Source organism: Dama dama, chromosome X (genome assembly GCF_033118175.1).
Source record: "Dama dama isolate Ldn47 chromosome X, ASM3311817v1, whole genome shotgun sequence".
In the NCBI taxonomy this organism is placed as follows: Eukaryota; Metazoa; Chordata; class Mammalia; order Artiodactyla; family Cervidae; genus Dama; species Dama dama.
The window spans coordinates 15,372,851-15,399,669 of record NC_083714.1 but is presented as its reverse complement, the minus strand read 5'-3'; the positions used below and the strand labels follow the sequence as shown (position 1 = coordinate 15,399,669).

Here is a 26,819-nt window from a genome sequence, read left to right as displayed (position 1 = left end):
GTCAATTCTCATTTGATACACATCCTTCCTGCTTCATTTTCAAGTGTTTTCTACTTAAACCTGCAACCCCTAGCCTCCTTCTTTGTACATTAGAAAACAAAGAGCAGTTTGTATAAATTCACAGCTGTTTATAGCACATATCACATTCAGTAGGAAAGATTGTGGTAGACTAGTTTACAAATAATTGTTGCCTCTCCTTGGAGAAGGATTATATTTTCTCACCCCACTGACTTTAGGCTTAATTATGTAACGTGTTTTGGCCAGTAAAATGTGAGCATGTGCTTTAAAAGTCAGCACATGGTTTGTCATGTTTTCATTTTCCACCTGCCCGTGATCACGGAAGCGTATGTCTGGATAGAGCCCTTGTCAACCTGGACCCCTTTGTTGACCTACTATGAACATGCTAAATGAGAAAGAAATGAACTCTTTCTTAAGTTTGCTGAGAGTCTGGTTGTTAGGGCAGCACAGCCTAGCTTAATGGTTCTCAAAGTGGACCAACAGCATTAGTATCACCTGGAAACTTATTACAAGTTCAAAGTCTTGGACCCCACCACAAACTTGCTAAATCAAACTTTGGAGACAGAGCTCATCAATCTGAATTTTAACAAGCTCTCCATGTAATTCTGGGGTATGTTAAAGTTTGAGAATGAATGGACAAGCCTAATTTGATATTGGCAGAGGCTCAGTTAGCAAACTAGCTTTCAAATTAGTATAAATTTATATCAGAATTTTGTTGTACTTAATATTTCTAATAAGCTATTACCTAGGATTTCAAAATTTATGCATAGATATACTGAAATTTCATACTTCATCACATGCTTTTACAATTCAAGATAAGTCATCTTAGGCCAGTACCAGATATAACTTTGTTCTCTTACTAGCATCCTGGTAATTCTCAATTTAATACTATAAAAAGGCATCAAGAGTCAAAGATTTTAGTTAATTCAACAAATTATTATATTCTTACTTTTCTGCCAGCTCTTCAATGAATACTGTTACTGAACTGTTTTCATTTCCAACTTCCTGAATATGAGCATTATAATATCTTCCACCTGATTCCAAGCGAACCTGAAAGAGGGGAAGAGACAGTAAGAACACATCTAGTCTTGAGTCTATCAGGAGATCTGGCTTTTGCTAAGCAAAAATACTTCTCCCCAAACGGAGTTCAGTATCTACTTATTAAAGCAGTTAACACTGCCAGTCCAGTTCAATGGAGGCAGCAGAAGCTGAAAAAGCTTTACACTTTACATATAATCACAAGTTTGTAATTAAAACCTAACATAAACAGTAATTAGTTTTGTTAATCACATATTAATGACTAAAACCACAATCTCAGAAAAACAAATGACTGATTCTTTAAAGAAGAAACTAACCTGACATTTGTCTCCCAAATAGTACTGTCTCCCAGCATACTCCATATAATCAGATTTTTGAAGTTCTATTAAAAGAAAATGAAGATTCAAGCTCAACTGAACTGGTTCCTTTCCTGTTTTACAACAGTTCATTTTCTAATTTGTTTTTACCACAGTGTTTTTGACAATGCTACCTACCCCTATAATCTAAAATCTGTAGGGAAAATGTCCTGAAGCAGGGTTCCCCAACCTCCGGGATCTAATGCCTGATGATCTGAGGTGGAGCTGATGTAATAATAAAAATAAAGTGCACAATACATGTAACGTGCTTGAACCATCCCAAAACCATTCCCCTCCTGGTCCATGGAAAAACTGTCTTCCACGAAATCAGTCCCTAGTGACAAAAAGGTTGGAGACCACTGTTCTGAAAGGTCTTACCATCACTCTTAACAGGTTATTACTATGGTTGATTTAAGGAGATTTGCCAGAATAGTTCTGTGCTATAAGACACAAATAAGTGGAAACTTGGAGGTTGTAATCTTAGATTTAGTCATACACCAATAAGGTTCAATTTGAAAGTAACACTTCAATTTTTTAAAAAATTAAAAAAAAAAAACACTATGCAGCTTCTTCAAGGCAACACAGTTTTCCCTTGAACAATATGGGTTTGAACTGCAGGGATCCACTCATATATGGATTTTTTTCAATAGTACTACAAGTACCGAGGTTGGTTGAATCTGAGGATGTGGAACTGTGGATACAGAGGAATTGGGAATACTGAGGGCAGACTACAAATTATATCTGGATTTTCAACCACTTGGAGGATCAGTGGCCCTAACCTTCATGTTGTTCAAGGGTCAACTGTATTTTTAGCAATGTATTGTGTGCTACAAGGTATTAACCTCATTCTAGATTATTAACTATACCTAGGTTCACTCCAAGGTCCAAGGAGTTGAATACGAAACATTAAAGGCTACACTGATGGCAGAACTTTAAGACCTAATTTGATCAACTTAGTTATAAGGAGAGAGAAACAATTACCTATTTCAAGGGTTGGCAAATTTTCTCTGTAAAGAGCCAGATAATAAATATTTTGAAGAATGTACGCCATACAGACTCTGTCGCAACTATTTAAATCTGTCATAAAACCTTACGGTCACTGAAAATTGAATATAATTTTCATGTATCACAACATATTGTTCTTTTAATTTTTCCTTGCCACTTAAAAATAGAAAACCATTCTTAGTTCATGGACCATACAAAAACAGGTGGCAGATTGGATTTGACTCACATGTCACAGTTTGCTAACACTTGACCTATTCATCTATCATCCATCTTAACACATTAAACTTAAGTGGAACTTATTTCCACTTACAATTCTGGTACTCTTAAAGTTATCTAAAGACAGAGTCTTTGCAAAGTTGAAGTCCCTGATGAACATCAGACTCTAAAAGATCCCTTACAAATTCTATAACTATTTGCTTCCTCCTTTGGACTTAAATTATGTATTGAGTAGGCTAAAAAGTACCATATAAACATGTAAAAGTGTTTTTCATAACCATGGTTTGAAAACATCTCTTATTTAAAAAGAATTTGCAAAATTGTCCTAGATATGTCAGGATTCAAAAATATCCTGTTATTTCATTACCTTTTCTGCTGTCCAACCAAACATCAAATTCTACATTACGATAGATTTCTGGATCCAGGGCTTTGAGCACCTTATAGGGGAAGAGCATCTTTGATGGATTTTCTGGAGACTAAAACAAAAATAATCATGCTACAACTCACCATCCTTAAGTCTTCCTTCTATGAAGAAGGAAGAAATAAGGTTCTTTTAAAACTATGTACATATAGGCCTTTCCTTCTATATTAAAAGAAATAAAAAACAATAAGTTTTACTGTGTATTTTAAAAATCAGGAGTCTAAATAAGTAATATGCATAAATCTAAAAGGTTATAGATGGCAGAAGGGGAATATTTCCTAAAGCATCCAGTAACTCAGGACATATATAAACCAATGCAACACAGACCAGAATTAAAGATTCAGTCAGGGCTATTCAACAAGTCTCATCTTGATACACACACAGAGGTGCAAGTGTTTCTGTACCCTAAAGTCACCTGGACAAATCTGAAAACTTTACTTCATTTTGATCAAAATCTGTTACAATTTCCAAAGAATTAGCTTTTTCTTCTGCTTTCCTAGAATTTCATGGTATTCCATACTGTTTCCAAATTACCAGCACTTAAGGGCATACACAAAGATTGTTCTAGTAATATTTGCCCTATTTAGCTAGTCTCAAACTGAAGGTCTGCTTGATTTTAGACCTGTACAGACAGTAAAATTCCTCTTGCTTCTCCAACTAGGAATACTGCCTATTTTCTTTGAGTAAAACAGGAATAAACATTATTCTCTTTAATGACAAAAAGAAACCTTAGCAACAGAAGATTGACTGCAAACTAAATATCCACTAGGTTTCTAATATCACTTTAACTTGACAACAGCAGCTTCTGAAATTTCTGAAGTGTTCAGAGTAAGCTTTGGAAAAAAATTACAATTTCACAAGAATAAAAATTCAGAGAACATTAAGCACACATTTTACATTTTCAGATCAAGATTTCCACAAAGGAAAACATCAGCTCCTCCCCCACCCTATATAACTAAAATGGACCATTTGACCTTTACTAGTTTAACTTATAATATTGCAAGCCAAGATTATGAAAATTCTTTGCCCTAGAAGATCTCAAACCTTTGTTTCTTCTGTTCCTTGATTGTACCCCTCTGGTATATTTTCAACATTGCAGCAGGCACCCCACTCTTCAGTCCTAATTGAAAAGATTTAGAACAAAGAGCTTTATATAAATGCAGTAGCTAAGAAGTCGTAAGTCTAATGACTATACCACCACCTAGTGGTAAAGTAGTTCAGTTCTAAAAATGAGGCAAATATTTCTTTCTTCCAAATATTTCATACCAACATCTCAATATTATGCTTCTTTTTCTTAAAGTACGTGCTACATACACCTCCTGTATTTCACCCCTCCTGTGGGGACAAAATCTTAAGATGGTCCCGATGGTCCCCACCTCCTGGTACTGACATGCTTGTATGATTCCCCTCTAAGTCTGCATCTAACCAATAGACAGGATGTATATCATTATATACATGATGTAGAGTATTCTTGCCTTGAGAACCCCATGAACAGTATGAAAAGGTAAAAAGATAGGACACTGAAAGATGAACTCCCCAGGCTGGTAGGTGCCCAATATGCTCCTGGAGATGAGCGGAGAAATAACTGCAGAAAGAATGAAGAGACAGATCCAAAGCAAAAACACCACCCAGTTGTGGATGTGACTGGTGACGGAAGTAAAGTCCGATGCTGTAAAGAGCCATATTGCGTAGGAACCTGGAATGTTAGGTCCATGAATCAAGGCAAATTGGAAGTGGTCAAACAGGAGATGGCAAGAGTGAACGTCGACATTTTAGGAATTAGCGAACTAAAATGGACTGGAATGGGTGAATTTAACTCAGATGACCATTATATCCACTACTGTAAGCAAGAATCCCTTAGAAGAAATGGAGTAGACATCATAGTCAACAAAAGAGTCCAAAATACAGTACTTGGATGCAATCTCAAAACAACAGAATGATCTCTGTTCATTTAAAGGGCAAACCATTCAATATCACAGTAATCCAAGTCTACGCCCCAACCAGTAACACTGAAGAAGCTGAATGGTTCTATAAAGACATACAAGACCTTCTAGAACTAACACCCAAGAAAGATGTCCTTTTCGTTACAGGGGACTGGAATGCAAAAGTAGGAAGTCAAGAAACACCTGGAGTAACAGGCACATTTGGCCTTGGAATACAGAATGAAGCAGGGCAAAGGCTAATAGAGTTTTGTCAAGAGAACACATTGGTCATAGCAAACACCCGCTTCCAACAACACAAGAGAACACTCTACACATGGACATCACCAGATGGTCAACACCAAAACAAGACTGATTATATTCTTTGCAGCCAAAGATGGAGAAGCTCTATATGGTCAGCAAAAACGAGACCAGGAGCTGACTGTGGCTCAGATCATGAACTCCTTACTGACAAATTCAGACTTTATATTGAAGAAAGTAGGGAAAACCACTAGACCACTGAGGTATGACCTAAATCAAATCACTTACGATTACACAGTGAAGTGAGAAATAGATTTAAGGGACTAGATCTGATAGACAGACTGCCTAATGAACTATGGACAGACGTGTGTGACACTGTATAGGAGACAGGGATAAAGATCATCTCCAAGAAAAAGAAATGCAAAAAAAGCAAAATGGCTGTCTGAGGAGGCCTTACAAATAGCTGTGAAAAGAAGAGACGTGAAAAGCAAAGGAGAAAAGGAAAGATAAACCCATTTGAATGCAGAGTTCCAGAGAAGAGCAAGGAGAGATAGGAAAGCCTACCTCAGTGATCAGTGCAAAGAAAGAGAGGAAAACAATAGAATGGGGAAGACTAGAGATCTCTTCAAGAAAATTAGTGATACCAAGGGAACATTTCATGCAAAGATGGCCTGTCAATAAAGGACAGGAATGGTATGGACCTAACAGAAGCAGAAGATATTAAGTAAGAGGTGGCAAGAATACACAGAAGAACTGTACAAAAAAGATCTTCACAACCCAGATAATCACAATGGTGTGATCACTCACCTAGAGCCAGACATCCTGGAATGTGAAGTCAAGTGGGCCTTAGAAAGCAACACTACGAACAAAGCTAGTGGATGTGATGGAATTCCAGTTGAGCTCTTTCAAATGCTGAATGATGATGCTGTGCAAGTGTGGCACTCAATATGCCAGCAAATTTCGAAAACTCAGCAGAGGCCATAGGACGCGAAAAGGTCAGTTTTCATTCCAATCCCAAAGAAATGCAATGCCAAAGAATGTTCAAACTACCACACAATTGCATTCATCTCACACACTAGTAAAGTAATGCTCACAATTCTCCAAGCCAGGCTTCAACAATACATGAAACATGAACTTCCAGAGGTTCAACCTGAATTTAGAAAAGGCAGAGGAACCAGAGATTAAATTGCCAACATCTGCTGGATCATAGAAAAAGCAAGAGAATTCCAGGAAAACATCTATTTCTGCCTTATTGATTATGCCGAAGCCTTTGACTGGGTAGATCACAACAAACTAAGAGATGAGAATGCCAGACCACCTGACCTGCCTCCTGAGAAATCTGTATACAGGTCAGGAAGCAAGAGTTAGAACTGGACATGGAACAACAGACTGGTTCCAAATAGGAAAAGGAGTACATCAAGGCTGTATATTATCACCCTGCTTATTTAACTTATATTCACAGTACATCATGTGAAATGCTGGGCTAGATGAAGCACAAGCTGGAATCAAGATTGCAGGGAGAAATATCAATAACCTCAGATATGCAGATGACACCACCCTTATGGTAGAAAGTGAAGAAGAACTAAAGAGCCTCTTGATGAATGTGAAAGAGGAGAGTGAAAAAGCTGGCTTAAAATGCAACATTCAGAAAACTAAGATCATGGCATCTGGTCCCACCACTTTGTGGCAAATAGATGGGGAAACAATGGCTGACTATATTTTTGGGGGCTCCAAAATCACTGCAGATGGTGACTCAGCCATGAAATTAAAAGACACTTTACTCCTTGGAAGGAAAGTTATGACCAACCTAGACAGCATATTAAAAAGCAGAAACATTACTTTGCCAACAAAGGTCTGTCTAGTCAAAGCTATGGTTTTCAGTAGTCATGTATGTCTATGAGAGTTGGACTATAAAGAAAGCTGAGCACCGAAGAATTGATGCTTTTGAACTGTGGTTCTGGAGAAGACTTGAGAGCCCCTTGGACTGCAAGGAGATCCAACCAGTCCATCCTAAAGGAAATCAGTCCTGAATATTCATTGGAAGGACTGATGCTGAAGCTGAAACTCCAATACTTTGGCCACCTGATGTGAAGAGCTGACTCATTTGAAGACCCTGATGCTGGGAAAGGTTGAAGGCGGGAGGAGAAGGGGACAACAGAGGATGAGATGGTTGGATGGCATCACCAACTCCATAGACATGAGTTCGGGTAAATTCCGGGAGTTGGTGATGGACAGGGAGGCCTGGTGTGCTGCAGTCCATGGGGTTGCAAAGAGTTGAACACGATTGAGTGACTGAATTGAACTGAACTGATATCATTACACTACATAACAATGGAGTGCCTGTATTGCTGATCTCTCTCTCTTTTGCTGACTATAAGGAAACAGCCATGTTCACCAACCCCATGCAGCAAGGAGCCAAGGGTTCTCTCTGGCTGTCAACAAAAAGCTGAAGTTCTTAGTCCTAGAGCTGCATGGAATTGAATACTACCAAGAACCATCTGGATTCTTCCCCAGTCAAAGCCCCAGATGATAACTCAATCTTGATCAAAACCCTCATTACATTCTTGTGACATCCTAAGCAGAAGACCCAGCTAAGCTGTGCCCAGATTCCTAACCCACATAAACTATGAGATAAGAATGTTGTTTTAAGCTGCTAAGTTTGTGGAAATACTGTTATGTAGCAAAAAATAACTAATACATCTTGCCTTCCTACTACTTTAAGTTTCTGTAAGCCTCGGGTTTTTTAGTTGGAGAATAATTGCTTTACAATGTTGTGGTGGTCTCTGCCATACACCAATGCGCATCAGTCATAATTTTATCCCCTCCCTCTTGAACCTCCTTCCATCCCCCATTCCACCCCTCTAGATCATCAAAAAGCACCAGGTTGGGCTCCCTGTGTTATATAGCAGCTTCCCGCTAGTTATCTATTTTATGCATTGGTAGTGTATGTATGTCAATGCTACTTTCTCAATTTGTCTACCCTCTACTTCCCCTGCTGTGTCCACCAGTCTGTTCCCTAAGCCTTAAGTTCTTAGGATGAATAATCAGTGAAGCACGAAGCAACTTCTACCCTGATATAAATGGTTGCCACCCCCCACATCTGTAATACAATCATCTCTTGGTATCCATGGGAGATTGGGTCCAGGACCCCAGGCAGGTACCACATTCAAGATTCTCAAGTCCCCCATCGTCAGCCTTTTATATCCACAGGCTCCACATCTGGATTAGGAGTGCTGACTGTAAGTTAGTTTGTTTAAAAAAACCTCCTTATCCAAAAAAAGGAAAAACCAAGCATTCAACATTCAAGAAATAGAACTGCAAGACAACAAAAAGGTTACATCTGACTAGCACCAAACCTATCTGAATTCTAGACAGAAGAATCAGGAAGAAATATAAGATGACAGCTACTTCATGATCTCAAAGGTTTTGACTAATAAATCCATTCAACATAGCTGCTTCCTAAGAGGCCACACAATGTACACTTTTAGTGAGTTCCAAAGGCACACTCCAAAGTGCCTAAAACTCCCCTTTAGCCTGAGAGATTCTTTTCTACTAGCTGGATGTATGTGTCAAGTAACCACTATGAACCTCAGTTACCATCTACAAATCAATGGTACTGATTTAGAACTAGCTGTCCCCCTGCCGCAAAGTGTGGTCATGGCCTACCTGTATAGAATATTTGGGTATACTTGCTTAAAAAGTAGATTCCTGGCCCTACTCTGACCTTCAATTTTAAAAGGAGGCCCCAAAATTGCCTTTCTAAACAACCACCCTAAGTAATTTGTATATAAGTTTGAGAATCATGGGATTAGACAGTTCTAAAGTTTCTTCTAGCAATTAAAAAACTGATTCTGGGGTCAGACTCGAGATGTGTCAGGAGGGGAAAATTCCCCCCCACCCCTCTTGAGTTCTTCTGGCTGGACTAATAATAAAATTGACACAAGACAGATTAACAGGAGAAAAGGAATAAAGAATGATTCTGACTTGTATCAAACACCCAAAGCCTGAGTGTTTCACAATGCAACATATCTTTTGGTAAAACGTCTCTTCTCCCATTAAAAAATGTATATTCCTGTACATAAAGAGCATACATATATACATACATGTGTGTGTACATGCAGTTGGCCCCTTCATTTCAGTAGGTTCCACATTCTCAGACTCAAACAACTGCAGATGGAACTGGTTGAATCTGTGGATGCAGAGCCAATGGATATGGAGAGGACCGACTGCACATACTAAGCCATTTTATGTAAGGGGCTTGAGCATTGAGCGTTTTGGTGTTTGCAGGGGTCCTGGCACCAATCCTCTGCAAATGTTGAGAGATGACTGTATAGAAATAGTCTAAATCACAAACCTGCCAGGTCCCTTCCAATTTCAAATGATGCACAGAAACAAGATGATCCTATAGTTGACATCCCCTTTCCCTTTGTTACCTATCTTGAGTTGAATTCTTGTAGTCAATATGGGCATCCTCATTGCCAGTCACAGCATTGTTCCTATTCTTCTTGGAACCACTTCGAAACAACTCAACTGCAGTCTTCAACTCTTCTTCATCCACAACAAACACATCTTTATAGAGAATTTCATACAATACAGCTAAAGGGAAAAAAATAATCAAGACTCCAGGTGTCAAAATAAGAGTTTTTCATAACAATGTGAAAATAGCTATAATCCAGTATACAAATTCAACTGGCACCAACAAAGTTTTAAAAGAGCTATTTATGGTGGGCCCCCCAATTTGAATATTGGCAACAAACCATCTGTAAGCATACCCAAACATTTATAAAGCCTTCACATACCTTGACAAACAGCTGCACTTGACTGAAATTGCTTTGAGTACACTGAATCATAATGACCGTTACTTGAATAGCAGAGTAGAATCTGAAGAAAAAAAAACACACAGAACAAATAAAGTTAATGTTAGACATCTTACAACCCTGAAATATTTGAAGCTGCTAATCAGAAATAAAAAATTAAATGTATTTGCTTTTTAAAAAAGTGACTTTCAGATTCCACATGCGATATCATACAGTATTTGTCTTTCTCTGTTTGACTCATTTTACTTAGCATATATGTCAATTAAATCTCAACAGAGCTGGGAAAAAAGTGAGTTTTAAAATCTAAATACAGATAAATGAAAGCTGTATGCCATTAAAAGATTTTCTTGACAGTGACTTTTTTTTACTTTTACTTTTTAATAAGTGAAAAGAATCTGCAAAATAAATATATATATATTATATATATATATATGAATCACCTCACTGCACACCTGAAACTAGCACAATACAGTAAACCAACCATGTTCATAAAAAAAATATTTTCCAAAGTGGTTATGCAATTTATACTCATACTAGCAGTACACTAGAGAGTTTAAGTTACTCCAGATACTTGACACAATTTTCCATCCTTTTATTCTTTTTTTTTAACTGTTTTGAAGTTGTTTTTGTAATTTTTTGTTCCTTTCTTCTGTTCTCTTCCCTTATGAGCCAATGACTTCCTCTAATCTTAACATTTGGATTCTTTTCTCTATTATATGAGTGTATCTATTATAGATTTCTGATTTGCGGTTAGCATTAAATTTATATATGGCAATCTCTCTACATATGTGATAATTTTAAACTGCTGATCTCTTAATTCCAGATGCATCTTATCAACTGCATTTTTACCCTTCTTCCCTCACTACTGTTTTGACATCATATTTTACATCTATTTTGTGTATCCCTCAGCTGATTATGGATATAGATATTTTACTACTTTGTCTTTTAACCTTCTTACCATCCTTGTATGTAGTTGATTTCCAAAAAGATGTGGTTTATACACACACACACAACAGCACATTACTCAGACAAAAAAAAAAGAATGAAATAATGCCATTTGCAGCAGCATGAATGGACCTAGAGATAATCATGCTAAGGGAGGTTAAGACAGTTACTTTTAAATGTCAAGATTAAAACCACTACTAAGGTAACACTTTGAGCCTCAATAACATTCCTGATAATATACCACCCAAGTCCTGATTTATAAATTTGCAAAAAATGGGAACTTTTACAAATTGAGTGAATATAACAGAAAGCCTAACAAACATAGCTTAACTTCTAAAAATGGAGAAAACAGGACAAATACACCAAAATCCCAAACTTAAGACTATGGGGGAGGAATTTCAATTTATTCAAAATGTTATTCACTGTATTGTATAGCAGTGTATCAATATACTATATAGGAGCACTACTACTCAAGCTTCTCTTAAATGCAAATACTGCTTGGGGTGGGTGAAACTTCACAACTTAAATTTTGTTGTGTTTTACTTTAGCTTGATATGCCCTCTCAGAACTTTGAAATGGATTATATTGATAGAGTTGTGATTTAAAAAAAAAAAAAAGACTAGGGAAGAATAATAGACCTGGGGTCAGAGAACTGGTTTATTGGGAGAAATTAGCCAGGGTAGAGTAGGAAAGTAGAAAAAAAGAGTGCTTAAAATAATTTTCTGCTAAGGAAACTTGGTGCCATTATCCTCTTATAGATCACAGAGAATTCTCTGTTACCTCAGGTTGGTGGTGCCAGAGGTGGCTTCAAAATGAAATAGACTTGATTACTTGGGATTACATCCCTTACACAAGACAGAGGTTTTTAAACAAAAATTCAAAAAGGTCTTAGATTTATATAAACAGATTTCATCACATGGAGCCAGGGAACATTTTTACTGAAATAATTTGGTTAGTAAGCCTGACCTTTAAATTGTTTGAAAAAGTTAGAGACTGAAGGAATCAGCTAACAAATAAACTCTTGCTTCTATGCCTTTGCATATAGTGTTTCCTCTGAATAGACTACCCTTCATACTTGTTAGATTCATTTTTTGATACTCCACTTAAATATCACAACTACCATGAAACTTTATGTACTCCCTCAAGCACAGTGAAGGGCTTTTTCTTTTATGCTCCTTGCATATATTTCTATTATAAAATATATCACTGCACTATATCATTTACATGTCTGTCTTCATAAGAAAAGGGCAAGGATTCTGCTTTATTAATTTTGGTATCCCCAAAGCCCAGTCAATTGCCTGGTACACTATAGGGGCTTAATGTTTACTGAACAAATTGGCAGTACTACTGGTAAAATAGTATTTTAAATACTACTGATGAAAAAAAATGGGAAGTACTTGACTTTCCAGGTGGTGCTAGTGGTAAAGAATCTGCCTGCCAGTACAGGAGACATAAAAGACACAAGTTCGATCCCGGGTCAGGAAGATCCCCTGGAGAAGGAAATGGCAACCCACTCCAGTATTCTTGCCTAGAGAATCCCATGGACAGAGAAGCATGGTGGGCTACATTCCATGGGGTCACAAAGAATTGGACACGACTGAAGCGACTTAGCACACATTGGTAAAATAATTAACATGCTCCACTTTATACTTATGATTGAAGTTATCTCTTGCATCCTATTCATTTTCTATTCTTAATGCCACTTGCCTAGTTCAGGTCTTCTATCTAGATTAATGTAACATTCTAACAGTTTTAACACTGTCTACTCTTTTCTTACTATCAAAATGCTGCCGGAATTTTGCTCTATGGTATGAAACAAGACAAAACTCAAGTACTGTGTAATCTGTATTCACTAATCAAATCATGTGGATAGAAGGGTGTTCTTCAAAACTCTTTGGAAGAAAAGCTGTATGCTGAAAAACAACTTGTTTACCTGCTGAGAGTTCTCAACCAACACAACAACCTCCTACTATTTTTCCAGGCACTTTACTAGACAGTGGTTTAGCACAATGCCCCTATACTTAAGAAACTTTCAGACTAATAAGAAAAACAGACATGAAAACATATATAAGGTGATAAACACTATAATTACTTGGGTGATGCCAGGGGAACAAAAAGGGAGGAAATAACTCCAGGGCAGTTGGTAAGGTTTCAAAGAAACTGACATTTGAGATACATAGGAAATCATGAAAGCTGGACACTCTGGCCTCATGATATACTAAGGCTGAAGGACAATGAAGCTGGAGAGAAGGTTTGGGATCCTGGCAAAAAGTGAAGAGGAACTAAAGAGCCTCTTGATGAAGGTGAAAGAGGAAAGTGAAAAAGCTGGCTTAAAACTCAACATTCAAAAAACTAATATCATGGCATCTGGTCCCATCACTTCATGGCAAATAGATGGGGAAACAGTGTAAACAGTGACAGACTTTTTTCTTGGGCTCCAAAAATCACTGAAGATGGTGATTGCAGCCATGAAATTAAAAGATGGAAGAAAAGCTATGACAAACCTAGACAGCATATTAAAAAGCAGAGACATTACTTTACTGACAAATGTCCGTAGTCAAAACTATGGTTTTTCCAGTAGTCATGTATGGATGTGAGAACCATAAAGAAAGCTGAACACCGAAGAATTGATGCTTTTGAACCGTGGTGTTGGGAGAAGACTCTCGACAGTCCCTTGGACTGCAAGGAGACCATACCAGTCAATCCTAAAGGAAATTAATCATGAATATTCAGTGGAGGGACTGATGCTAAAGCTAAAACTCTAATATCTGATGAGAAGAGCTGACTCACTGGAAAAGATCCTGATGCTGGGAAAGACTGAAGGCAGGAGAAGGGGAAGACAGAGGAGGAGGCAGTTGGGATGGCATCACTGACTCAATGGATATGAGTTTGAGCAAGCTCCAGGAGATGGTGAAAGACAGGGAAGCCTGGCGTGCTGCAGTCCATGGGGTCGCAAAGAGCCTGACACAACTGAGCGACTGAACAACAAGGACACTGAATGTCTTGCTTCAGAGTTTGATCCTATCTTCTAATCAGTGAAGAGTCAATTAGGGTTTTGGGTGGGTTTTTCCTACTACAGAGGAGTGACAGGATCAGGTTGTTCAGAAAGATAGCTAACAATACTAAGGCTAACTTGGGAGGAAAAGGCTTGGTTATAAAAAAGCTTGGCTTTTAGACTGTGCTTATTTTTCATTAATTAGGTTAAAAAAGGATGATTTGGCGATGGCAAACTGGTAGTATCATTCAATTTTTTATTTTAGTAAACACTCACTTATCTTCTTACCTTGTCTTCATAGCCATTATCTGTGACATAAGTTGGAGGCTTGCCAGGATAGCGATAAAGAATGAAATCCCGACTACATGGGTAGAAAACAAAGATGGATGAGAAGAGACAATTTAGTATACACAAGAAATAGTTATAGGAACAAATAGTTGTGCTTTTAAACTGCCTACTTTGTTCATATAAAATAACTCAAATGTTTAAGAGGTTAAATTTTAATTCAGCAAAGCTAACTAACTGTCCCTAAAGTCCTATGCATTTTTAAAATGTATTTTAATTTGAGGAAAGGAGGAGTAAAGAAGATAAATTGCTCACTGTATGAATATCTGTAAGTTTTGGAGGCTCCCATTTATTTAAAGCGGGTGTTGGCAAATTTTTCTTGGTAAATGACCAGATAACAAACATATGGCTTTTGCAGGCTACATGATTTACTCAACATTGACTTCCTAGCCTAAAAGCAGCCACAGACAATGTATAAACAAATGTACATGATTATGTTCCAATAATGCTTTATTTATGGACACCAAAATTTGAATTTTATGTAATTTTCATATGCCATGAAATGTTATTCTTCTTTTGATTTTTTTAAACCATTTAAAAAATTTTAAAAAGCATTCTTCCATGTCCTGGCTATTATAAACAGTGCTGCGGTGAACATTGGGGTGCACATGTCTCTTTCAGATCTGGTTTCCTCAGTGTGTATGCCCAGAAGTGGGATTGCTGGGTCATATGGCAGTTCTATTTCCAGTTTTTTAAGAAATCTCCACACTGTTCTCCATAGCAGCTGTACTAGTTTGCATTCCCACCAAGAGTGTAAGAGGGTTCCCTTTTCTCCACACCCTCTCCAGCATTTATTGCTTGTAGACTTTTGGATAGCAGCCATCCTGACTGGCGTGTAATCGTACCTCATTGTGGTTTTGATTTGCATTTCTCTGATAATGAGTGATGTTGAGCATCTTTTCATGTGTTTGTTAGCCATCTGTATGTCTTTGGAGAAATGTCTGTTTAGTTCTTTGGCCCATTTTTTGATTGGGTCATTTATTTTTCTGGAATTGAGCTTCAAGAGTTGCTTGTATATTTTTGAGATTAATCCTTTGTCTGTTTCTTCATTTGCTATTATTTTCTCCCAATCTGAGGGCTGTCTTTTCACCTTACTTATAGTTTCCTTTGTTGTGCAAAAGCTTTTAAGTTTCATTAGGTCCCATTTGTTTAGTTTTGCTTTTATTTCCAATATTCTGGGAGGTGGGTCATAGAGGATCTTGCTGTGGTTTATGTCGGAGCTGGGGCCTGGTGCACTGGGAAGACCCAGGGGAATCGGGTGGAGAGGGAGGTGGGAGGGAGGATCGGGATGGGGAATACGTGTAAATCTATTGCTGATTCATGTCAATGTATGACAAAACCCACTGAAAAAATAAACAAATAATTTTTAAAAAAAGAACTATAATAGAGAAAAAAAATAAAATAAAAAGCATTCTTAGCTAGAGCCATACAAAAACAAAAAGCAGGCCAATTTAAAAACTGGTCCCCTATTTAAAAGCATCATCTGATTAGCTACCTGCTTGAAACCTCTTCTGTATTACTTCTTGCTGGATTTAGTGAAGGATAAGCAGACTGCAAAACACTAACCTTGAACAAGTTCCCATACAAGAGAGTTCTGACTCTCTCAAGGTATGTTCCATCTCACATCCTAAGAATGAAGAAGTCATCCACAGATCCAACTCCTTAAATGAACAAGATTCCCTACAACCCACATTTTATAGCTATTTTCAAAATCTTATGCTTTCAGAAATGCCACTTGCAGTTTTAAAGACCTAAACAGAACTTTCAAAGCAATAGAGCAGTGTCCTTCAAATTTTTACACCATTACTGCCTCTCTAAAGAACAAAGAAATACTTTTCTTAATTTCCCTATAAAAATTTAATACAACAAATATACTATATATCTAGTTTATATATATATATACATATATATCTACTCTAATCATATGTTTATGAACTGTGATCCTTTGAAGGATCATGCTGCTGCTGCTAAGTCACTTCAGTTGTGTCCAGCTCTGTGCTACACCATAGACGGCAGCCCACGAGGCTCTGCCGTCCCTGGGATTCTCCAGGCAAGAACACTGGAGTGGGTTGCCATTTCTTTCTCCAATGCATGAAAGTGAAAAGTGAAAGTGAAGTTATAAACCAATTGATACGTAATTTTTTGTCCTCAGGAAACAATTTCTACCCTGTTGGAAGTGATATTGCCCCATAGAGCATGCATGCACAAGAGGCACAAAGTTAAATATACAAAAATTCTAGAGTATTCTGATTTTCTAAAGGAATAATATGGGCAATTCTTAAAATCCTTTATCATCCCATTCGAATGGACACAAATTATCTCACTGACTTTGCTTAAGACTGCTTCATTTTACATATCAATATATCAAACCTCAAATATTCTCAATTATTGAGGGACTCAATTAGAAATCTTAACACACATACACACTCACTCTCTCAACAAACAGATTCAACTTACTTATAAATTAGAGAAAGAGCTCTTATTTCCAGCTGGCCAGCACTTTCCTAAATATAAAGAGTACATAAAGTTTTTAAAAACATTCTGTACCTAGAAGGTAGAAGTTTTTGCAAGTTCAACAATTTTTTTAGGCGCTTAACACTGTTTTAGCTGAAGAATTTGTACAACACACTATAACTTGCTTTGAGCTTGGGATACTGTGATAGTTACTTATTAACATAAATTTATTCTGAAAAAAAATTGACTTAAAGATCTTAGTTTGCTATTAAATAAGGACAGTAATATGGGAGATTTAAAAGGCACAATAAAAATGCAATTAATGTAAGAATAGAAGCTAACAAGGTATTTGGTAAATGTGTTAAGTCTAGAACTATGCAATTTAATCACATAAAATTATTTTTAATTAAATATGTTTATGAATCTTAGTCCCACATAAAAGAAAGATAACTACAAAATCAGAGAAATTATTTAATAAAAACAATGACCTCCTAGTAACATTCATTACCACCCCCCTCCCACATTAAAGTGAAAAGGTTTAGGTCAGTCCTGTGTCCGAGTAGTGTGTAATTTCGCTAGTCTATGGATGATAAAATTGTTAGCACACAATTTTCAATATTCAACACAAAACAACAGGTCAATCGCCAGCCTCTAAAGTTTTGCAAGAAGTATCTGACTCAACACAGCTGGCTACTTAAGAAAATAGATTGGGTCTAGTTCAAGTGACACAGCTGAATGATATTTAGGCTACTATTCCAAATACTCTGAAAAGATTAAACCCCCATATTTGATCTTACCTTGGGATCTCCCAACCGTTCCAGGTATTTCTCAAAAGATCCCTCCACATACTTCAAAAATAAAACAAACTTGACTTAACCAAATACATAGCATTACTGAAATCTGAGTATATTCTGCAATATAATCCTCCAGTGAGTTTTTGTTCAGCTGAACAATTATGATATTAAATGACTACTTTGTACAGCACATCAAGAAGATTTGCACATACACAAAAGTTGAATGGAGAAAAGCTGGACTATTATTAAAAGTATCTTAGAAAATGTCCTGGCTTATCCACATTATCAGTGCATTTCATCAAATGGTATGCCTTTGAGTTTCTTTTGAAATGCCAACTTAAATAACAATTTGCATAAATCAAGGAAGCATAATAAGTATTTAAAATTTGACAGCAGACATTCATTTACAAACTTAAACTGAGGAACTTTAAAGGGAACTTCGTTAGTTTCAAAAAGAGCAAAAATGAACTTTTAGATGGAAATATTTTTATATCTTGACTGCAGTGGCAGCTGTATGACTGTATATTATTGCCAAAACTTAAAACACTAAAACATAAAAAGATGAATTTTATTAGATGTAAAATATACCTCAATAAAAATTAATCTCAGGGAATATAAGATAATATACATCTAGTTCCAATCATGTGTATCACTAGACTTAAAAAATCATTTCAATTTTTCTCAACCACCTTTTTAAAGTTTTGAGGTATAACTGACATACAATAAACCATACATATTTAAATGACACAATTAAGTTGACATACGTATGCACCCATGAAACCATCATGACAGTAGTGATAGTGAGTATGTCCATCATCCCCATAAGTTTCCTTGTGCACCTCTAACTTCACTGATCCCCAAGCAACCAATGATCGATATGCTGTTTTTCTATAGACTGGTTTGTAGTTTGTATTTTCTAGAGTTTTATATAAAGGAAATCATACAGCATGTACTTTTTGGAAGGTCTGGCTTCTTTTGCTCTGCCTAATTAATCTGAGATTCATCCAAATGGTTTTAAAATTTTACCCACATCTTTGTTACTCAAAACGTGGTCCATGAACAATAGAAGCATCATTCAGGAATTTGTTAACTGCAGAAATCTTGGGCCCCAGGTCAGATTTACTGAATCAGAATTTGTTTTTTAACAAGATTCCCAGGTGATTGGTATGCACAAAAATACTTGAGATGCACTGCTTTACACCATGGTCTTGCATTTGAAGTAATTTCACAAATAACCCTTTCCCCAGGTGTGGTGAAGACTAATTAACTTCAAAGTAAAACGCTTCAAAATCAAGAAGGCTTCATATAGTTTTACAACTCACTGAAACCTATTGAGAAAATTAAGAGTAAACCTCGAACAGCAGGCAAATATCCATAGTATAATCAGGAGTACAAAGAGCACTGGAATGGCTAGGAGTGTATTAAAAAAAAAAAAAACAACAAAAGTAACAGTCACAGGAAAAGGCACACTTCAAATCAGACCTTTATAAAACCTCATTTTGTTAACAAGACTTCAACTTATACTCCAACTTATACTTCAACAAAGATGTGTTCTAGAAGTTGTTTTAAAGTCAATCAATTAGTGGAAGAGCTCCAATTACCTGTTTGTCACATGAAAAGACATGTTTAGGACTAATTTGTTTCCTTATAGATAAGTTTTACATGATTCATCAAGTTGACTGATGATCATCAAGCACAGAATTAAGAACAGAAAAGGTTCTCATTTGTACAAATTTTAAAATGCATGTTTAAAAATATTAACATAGCCAAACCTTTTGTGAACTATGATTACTTGTTTAAGAAAACTGTGATAATGGATAACATGGTCAAAATGTAACTGTTGGGGTATGAGGGGGATAAATGGTGGGAAGGATAAAGATTAGCTTTCATAATTTTTAGAGTACAAAACAATCTAGTTCTGGGAGGAGATCCAGAAGTATGCTACCCAGGGGAAAAGAAGCCAACTGAAAATTAAATATTTGCTACTGAGAAGAGACCGCAGGATACAATATTCATACATAGGTGCTCAAAATCCATTTCCTATCTGCTGAATATTCTACAAACAACTCTTCCTTGGTTATATATTCTACTTACAGATTCAAAAGTTTGTTGATTTTCTCTCATATATGAGACACAAGCCTTCCTGATTTCCAAGTGATGAACCTGGCTGCAAAACAACTAAAAAGAAGAGAAAGACCAGCTCACTGTCATCAGTCATTTGAAATAGAAGCTTCTAACTTAAGACTATGAACTAGACACTCAAGCCTCCCCCTCCATTCAGAACATATGTAGGAAATTCGGAAATTAAGTCCTGATCTTACTAAAATCTGTTTTTGTCATCTTTAGTGATACTGAGGAGGTATGATTCTGTCATGTTCCCCCCTTCTACTACTTATGGGCACCATCTATAAATCTTTCCTTAGGTATAAAATTTAGAGGAAGACAGGGTTGCTTATAAAGGAACAAAATACATTTCAAAGATTTTTTAACCCCATTATGTTATCTCTTACATTCCAAAGTGGCATTTAGAAAAGACAACAAAGGCACACACCAAGCTAGTAAGTACCAGAGAGAATGTAATGTTTTAAATACGAAAAAGAGAAGGGAATTTTGTTTTGGTGGGTTATAGTTCTTTCAGCTACAGTGCTCTGAAAACTTAGCATGGGAAAGGTGCATTTGTTTTCCTTTTACCTGCTCCGAAATAGCACGAAAGAGGCAAGAGGCATCCTTGGCAGTCAGCTTTCGAAACAGCCCTAAGCTGCCTAAATATTCATCCATTGATGCCTCATTCAGAGACTTCTGGCCGCAGTACTTTTTCCATCCTTTATGCATTGTGTACAGGGGATAGAGGTGGGCAGGGGGAGAAGGGAACACACGTGTGGCAAGAAGGAAAAAGCAGAGCACAGGAAGGAATAGGTAGCAGTGACAAGGGCTTGCTTATCCAGGTATCCGGAAAGGCATGAGAAGGCAGTTGGAGTCAGCGCTGCAGAATCTTGGCACTTCTCACGAGCAGAAGCAAAGGGCTGGCTTGCCCAGGGTAAGTCAGGACCCTGTGAAAAGAAGAGGAAGAGCCGATGCTCCTACAAACAAAGAACTTGATTTGAGAAGGAAACATGAGAAGGAGCAGGAACTTGCAGAGCTATCCAGTTGGGGAAGGGTGGGATTAACCCAACCAGCCAAAGGTTGAGAGAAATATGCACAAGCAGCTGAGCTTTCTGACCAAAAGGAACCTGAGTTTGCAGCTTAACTCAAGGCAACTGCTGCACGAGGTTGCAAAGGAACTGCAATAAGGCTCAGGTGTGTACGATGCAGCCCAGCCCACATGACACTGCTTTAAGACCTCTGCCAGAATTTTCAGTCTCTGCCCAAGTTCGCTGCTCCCTTCACAGTTTCATGGAGATGAGAGGGGGAAAAAAATCTGAACACAATTAACTAAGTAAGCTTTTTTACTATCTTAAAAAACAAAGAAAATGGGGGTGGGGTGGGGGACTCCCTTAATCTAAAGTGGTAGAGGTCACAATTCAAGTAAACTGCCAAAGCAGTTATCTGGCTATTCCAGCTATGAGATTTAAATAATCTCATTTAATTCTCCTAGATAATAACCCTCTGCTAGGATCATAGAATGGGCTTCCCTGTTGGCTCAGCTGGTAAAGAATCTGCCTGCAATGCAGGAGACCTGAGTTCAATCCCTGGGCTGGGAAGATCCCCTGGAAAAGGGAAAGGCTACCCACTCCAGTATTCTGGCCTGGAGAATTCCATGGACTGTATAGTCCATGGAGTCGCAAAGAGTCAGACACGACCGAGTGACTGTCACTTTCACGATGACAGAAATTAAACCCATTAGTTATACTAGGAAACACTGACACGTTCTTGACTAATGTCTCCAGACTATCATATAACATTAACAGAGAAATTGCAAAAAAGGGCGTTTCTCTGAAAATGCCAACAATTAAAATGTAAAATTTAGTGTAATGAAAAATATCTTACCCACAAACTTTCTAATGGGCTACATTTAAAATTCTGTGGCACAGCACTAGAGGCATGATTCAATGTTTAGGGCACTTTTCTGGAAAGACTGCTCTGAATTCTGAGAAAACCAAAGTAAATATGACCATTCTCTGTAAGCCTCAAAAACAACTGGTCACTCACATTACCTGATTCCACTGTCAAGTATTAATTAAATGCCAAAATCCAATTTCGTCCTTACTTTTTCTAAGTGTTTTTAAAAAATAAATAGATCTAAAGCTGGTTTTGGAGAAGCTGTTAAAATTAAGCTGCTTTCAAAATTGTTTTTCTGTTATCTGTGGCTCCAGTAGTAATGACCACTGCCCCCTATAGGAAAAGCATCAGTAATCAATTTCACAGTTTAGGAGTGAAATAAAAGCATGGTAGAAAAAATAAAACCTTTACCTTCTTTAACATGCCAATTTGAAATTACCTTGACTAATTTCTTTTTTAAAGAAATCAAAACACTGATGCAAACATGGTTTGGGAAGAGGAATCACCATCTTTCTTTAAGACCCCAAATTCACTGAGAAAAACTGAGTTACAGTGAAAAAGTTATTTCATTTTTGGCATTTCTTACTTGTAGAGAAAATAGACATTCTTCATATAGTAAATATGAAGTCCTTTAAATTAAAAATATTAACCCATACATTTCATTTTGAACAAGGGGACAGAAAAAGGGAAAATGGGAGAGAGAATCAGAAAAGAGGAGAAAGAGTGGGAACAGAAGAAATATTAAAGGCAGGAAGACAAAGATAGAAGAAAGTAAATGTAAACACACAGAGAAAACACACAGAAAGAGAGCCATACAAATATGATTTTTTACGAAGTTGCAAGAGCAGCTCAATACAGAAAAAAATCACGATTTTATCAAACAGTGCTGGAAGAAACACTTGACAGCCATATGCAAAAGAAAAAAAATGATCCTCAACCTATACCTCATATCTTCTATAATAACTCAAAATGGATCAAAGATCGAAATATAGAACAAAACTTCAAAACTTTTAGAAGCAAGCATAGGAGAAAATCGTCAAGACCTTGAGTTAGTAAAAGAGAACTTAGGTATAATATAATAAAAGAAAAACTGATTAATTGGACTTTACCAAAATTAAGAACTTTTGCTCTGCAAATGACACTGTTAGGAAAGTGAAAACACTAGCCACAGACTGGAAGAATATATCTGTATATCACCTGACAAAAAAGCTTTGTACCAAAAATATATAAAAGAACTCAAAAGTCAACAAGAAAACAACTAAACAATTTTAAAATGGGCAAAAATTTGACTACATACATCACCAAAGATACAGGAATGGCTAATTATAGCACATAAGAAGATGTTTAACATCATTAGTCATTAGGAAAATGCAAATTAAAACCACAATAAGACGTCACTACACACCTACTAGGGTGGCTATGATAAATAATACAGACAATAACAAGTGGTAGCATGGTTGCGGAGAAACTGGATCTTAAGCAAAAGAAGCCAGATGCAAAAGGGGCATGATTCCAAAAGATATGATTCCATCCATATGAAATATACCACGTCTAAAGAGAAAGAAAGCAGGCTAGTGGTTGCCTGCAGTTAGGATGGGAATAAGTATTAAATGCAAACAGGCACAAAGGATCTTTTTGATGGATAAAAATGTTATAAAACTATTTTGTGGTGATGTCTGCACAACTCTGCATATTCACTAAAAATTACTAAATTGTATACTTTAAACTCTGGTGATTTTTAAATAGCTTTATAACATAGTTCACATACTATACAATTTACTCACAAGGTACATTTCAATGATTTCTTGGTATATTTACAGTTATACATCCATCACCACAATCAATTTTAGAACATTACCCCCAAAATGAAACCCCATATCTCAAAACCATCAGCCTCCAATTCTCCTATCCCCACCAACTCCAGGGAACCACTGATTTATTCTCCATCTCTATGTATTTGCCTATTCTGAACACTTCAAACAAATGGTATATAATATACAGTCCTGTAGAACTGACTTCTTTCACTTAGCACGATGTTTTCAAGGAGCACCTATGTATCAGTATTTCAATCCTTTGTATAGTTAAGGTAGATTTTATTTATCCATTCATCAGTTGACAGCTATGTGGGCAGTTTCCACTTTTTGACAATCAAATGACTGATGCTGTTATAAACATTCATGTGCAAGTTTTTGTCTGGACATTTCTATTCTCTTGGGTAATACCTAGGAATGGAATTGCTTCAGCTGCGCTACTGTCATTCTCATCAGTAGCATATGAGAGTTCCCAAATCACATTACTGTCCATCTCTTGGATTATAGCCATCCCATGTAGGTATGAAATGGTATCTTCTTTGTGTTTTGCTTTTTTTTTTTTGCATTCCCCTGATGGCTAATAATGTTGATCATCTCTTCATGTACCTATTGGTCATGTGTTTATCTTTAATGAGATACTACTACATACATCATAGAATGACCAAAACATTTTTTTAAATGACAATACCAAGTATTGACAAAGATGAAGAACAACTTGAACTCTCATATGTTGCTGGTAGGAATATAAAACAGTACATCCACTCTGGAAAAATAGTTTAGCAGATTCTTGTAAAATAAAACAGAGTTGTCATATGACCCAACAACCCCACTTCTGGGTAAATATCCAAGAGAAATGAAAACTTAAGTTCACACAAAAACCTACACATGAATATTTATAGCAGCTTTATTAATAATCACGATTCCTCCCAAGCTGGAAACAATCCAAACATCCTTCAACTGGTGAATGGAAAAACTGTGGTATATCCATAAAACAGAATATTCCTCAACAATAAAGAATAATTAATTATGAATACATACAAGAACATGGGTGAATTCCAAACACACTGTGCTAAGCCAATGAAGAGAGCTTCAAAGGGTTACATACTGTATGACTGCATTTATATGACATACTGAAAAAGACAAAACTATAGAAAGGGAAAACAGATCAGCTGCTGCCAGTAATTAGGACTGCAGGAAAGGGTTGACTATAAAGGGATGACAGGAGGGGATTTAAAGATGGAGTGGAAGAGTTCTGTATCTTACATTATGCATTTTTAAAAATGTATAAAACTATACATGAAAATGCTAATTCTATATTTAAATGTAAAAATTACTAAAACAAAAGCAGTAGAAGGAATAGAATTCACAGTCGAGGAGCTCACAAAACAGACAAGGTTGTAGACATAAAAACAAGGAAATTAGAGGATCAATTTAGGAAAGCCAATATCCAACGAACAGGAGTTCCAAAATGAGATGAAGAAAGTGCAGGGGAAGAAATAATGATAACGACGTAAGGAAAATTCTACCACTGCAGTATATGACTGTCTATATTTAAACTGAAAGAGTCCATGAAGTAGTCAGAACAATGAAAGCAAAAAAGATGATCTGCAATGCATGTAATAACATTTCTAAAGTCAGGGAATAAAGATTCTAAAGCTTTCTGAGAGGAAAAACAGATCTTATACAAAAGATCACACATAAATAAATTCTCAACAGAAGAATTAGAAGCTAGAACTTCATTAAACAATGAAGTTCAATATTTGAGGGGAAATTATTTCCAACCTTGAATTCTATACCAAACTGTCAATCAGATGGGGAGACTAGAAGAAGGCATTTTCAAACTTGAAAGATTAAACAATGTGCCATCCTTTATCAGAAAGCTAGTGGAGGACATCTGAAACCAAAATTAATAAGTTAAACCACAAAAAAGGGGTGGGGTGCATGGAATCTTAGAGAGAGAAGATTCCAAAAGAGAAGCGAAAGGAATTTTAAGGTAAGGATGCAGGGGAAATTCCAGGAGGACAGACTTTTAAGCAGGACTAGACAGAGAACCACCAGCTGAGGTAAAATAAAACTATATCACAGACATATTAAAAAATAAATAATAATAAGTTACAGATAACCTAGCATGTTTAAACACACTAGGAAAGATGACCTCCTTGGCTGGAGAGCTTGAAAATAGTTCTATAGAAAACTAAGCAAATGAAAAAAACAAAAATGAAGTAGTTTTATAGAAAGGTAATCAATCAACACAACATGGCTCATATGTGAATATTTACTAAAGAAATCATAATAATGTCAATGCTGAAAACAGATCTCACCATAATTGGTAAACTAAATTTTTTTTTGTTTTTTAAATTTAAGTATCACCTATAGACTTCCTGGGGCTTACCAGGTAGTTCAGTGGTAAAGAATCCACCTGCCAATGCAGGAGATGCGGGTTCAATCCATGAGTCAGAAGATCCCCTGAAGAAGAAGATGGCAACCCACTCCAGTATTCTTGCCTGGAAAATCCCATGGACAGATGAGCACAGGACTTAGCAACTAAACAACAACAGACTTCCTAAAATGGAAGAAAGTGAGGAAGGAGATAAGGCCTCTCTTCCACAGTAGGAAGTCTATAGATGATATTTAAATTACAAAAACAAGTTAGAAAGCATCACTTACAAAACATATGTTTACCTACAGGAAGGAGGATCAGAGATGAGGAGGAATGGGACACAGAACTGCTGTCTCTTGTTATATGCCTTGTAGAACTAGTTAATATCTTATATATTTACATGTATTATCTTAGGAAATAATAAATTAATTCAATAAAGTGAGCAAGAAACAGAACAGCATAATAAACTGGGAAAATGATACGCAGAATGTTACAGCTAAAAGGGACCTCTTGTTTTACAGATGAAGAAATAAGTTTCAAATAATTATAAGACTTGTTCATGTTTTCACATCCAATTGGCAATAGTACTAGGACTGGAACTATATATTGTCTCCTGATTTTTGCAATTACTATAGAAGGACTGCATTCTAAAGAAGATATAAACTAAGACTCAGAAATGGGTAACTACAAGTTATGTTCCCCAAATTAGTACAATAGGACTTTTTAAAAAATACCTGTAGGACATTACTAAAATTCCTCCTGTATATAATAGAAAGCAATTTCATAGTAATATACTGTCCTTTGAAACATCTATTGCACTTGAAATCCCAATTGGCTGACTATTCTTCCACAGCAAACTACTCCCAATACTGCAAACTTCTAGAACAGTGGTTCTCAAGGGAAGGGCTTGGAAAAAGATTGCCCCATGCCCAGAAATTCTGATTCAGCCAGGGCTGGGGTGGGTCCCAAGAATTTGCATTTCTAATGGCTTCCCTGGTGGCTCAGTGATAATCTTCCTGCCAATGCAGGAAATGTGGTTTCGTCC

At 36.6% G+C, this 26,819-nt stretch overlaps 1 protein-coding gene across 1 annotated transcript in view; it reads right to left on the bottom strand.

Annotated features, from left to right (window-relative positions):
- Nucleotides 1-26,819, bottom strand: part of ALG13 (ALG13 UDP-N-acetylglucosaminyltransferase subunit) — a 71,088-nt gene that overhangs the window by 30,296 nt on the left and 13,973 nt on the right. The window contains 14 exon segments of the mRNA XM_061137076.1: nucleotides 968-1,068; nucleotides 1,374-1,438; nucleotides 3,001-3,109; nucleotides 4,099-4,174; nucleotides 9,668-9,830; nucleotides 10,034-10,115; nucleotides 14,280-14,352; nucleotides 16,794-16,840; nucleotides 17,588-17,638; nucleotides 19,679-19,762; nucleotides 20,276-20,423; nucleotides 20,425-20,495; nucleotides 20,497-20,606; nucleotides 20,609-20,634. Coding sequence (XP_060993059.1) covers nucleotides 968-1,068; nucleotides 1,374-1,438; nucleotides 3,001-3,109; nucleotides 4,099-4,174; nucleotides 9,668-9,830; nucleotides 10,034-10,115; nucleotides 14,280-14,352; nucleotides 16,794-16,840; nucleotides 17,588-17,638; nucleotides 19,679-19,762; nucleotides 20,276-20,423; nucleotides 20,425-20,495; nucleotides 20,497-20,606; nucleotides 20,609-20,634 — 1,206 coding nt within the window.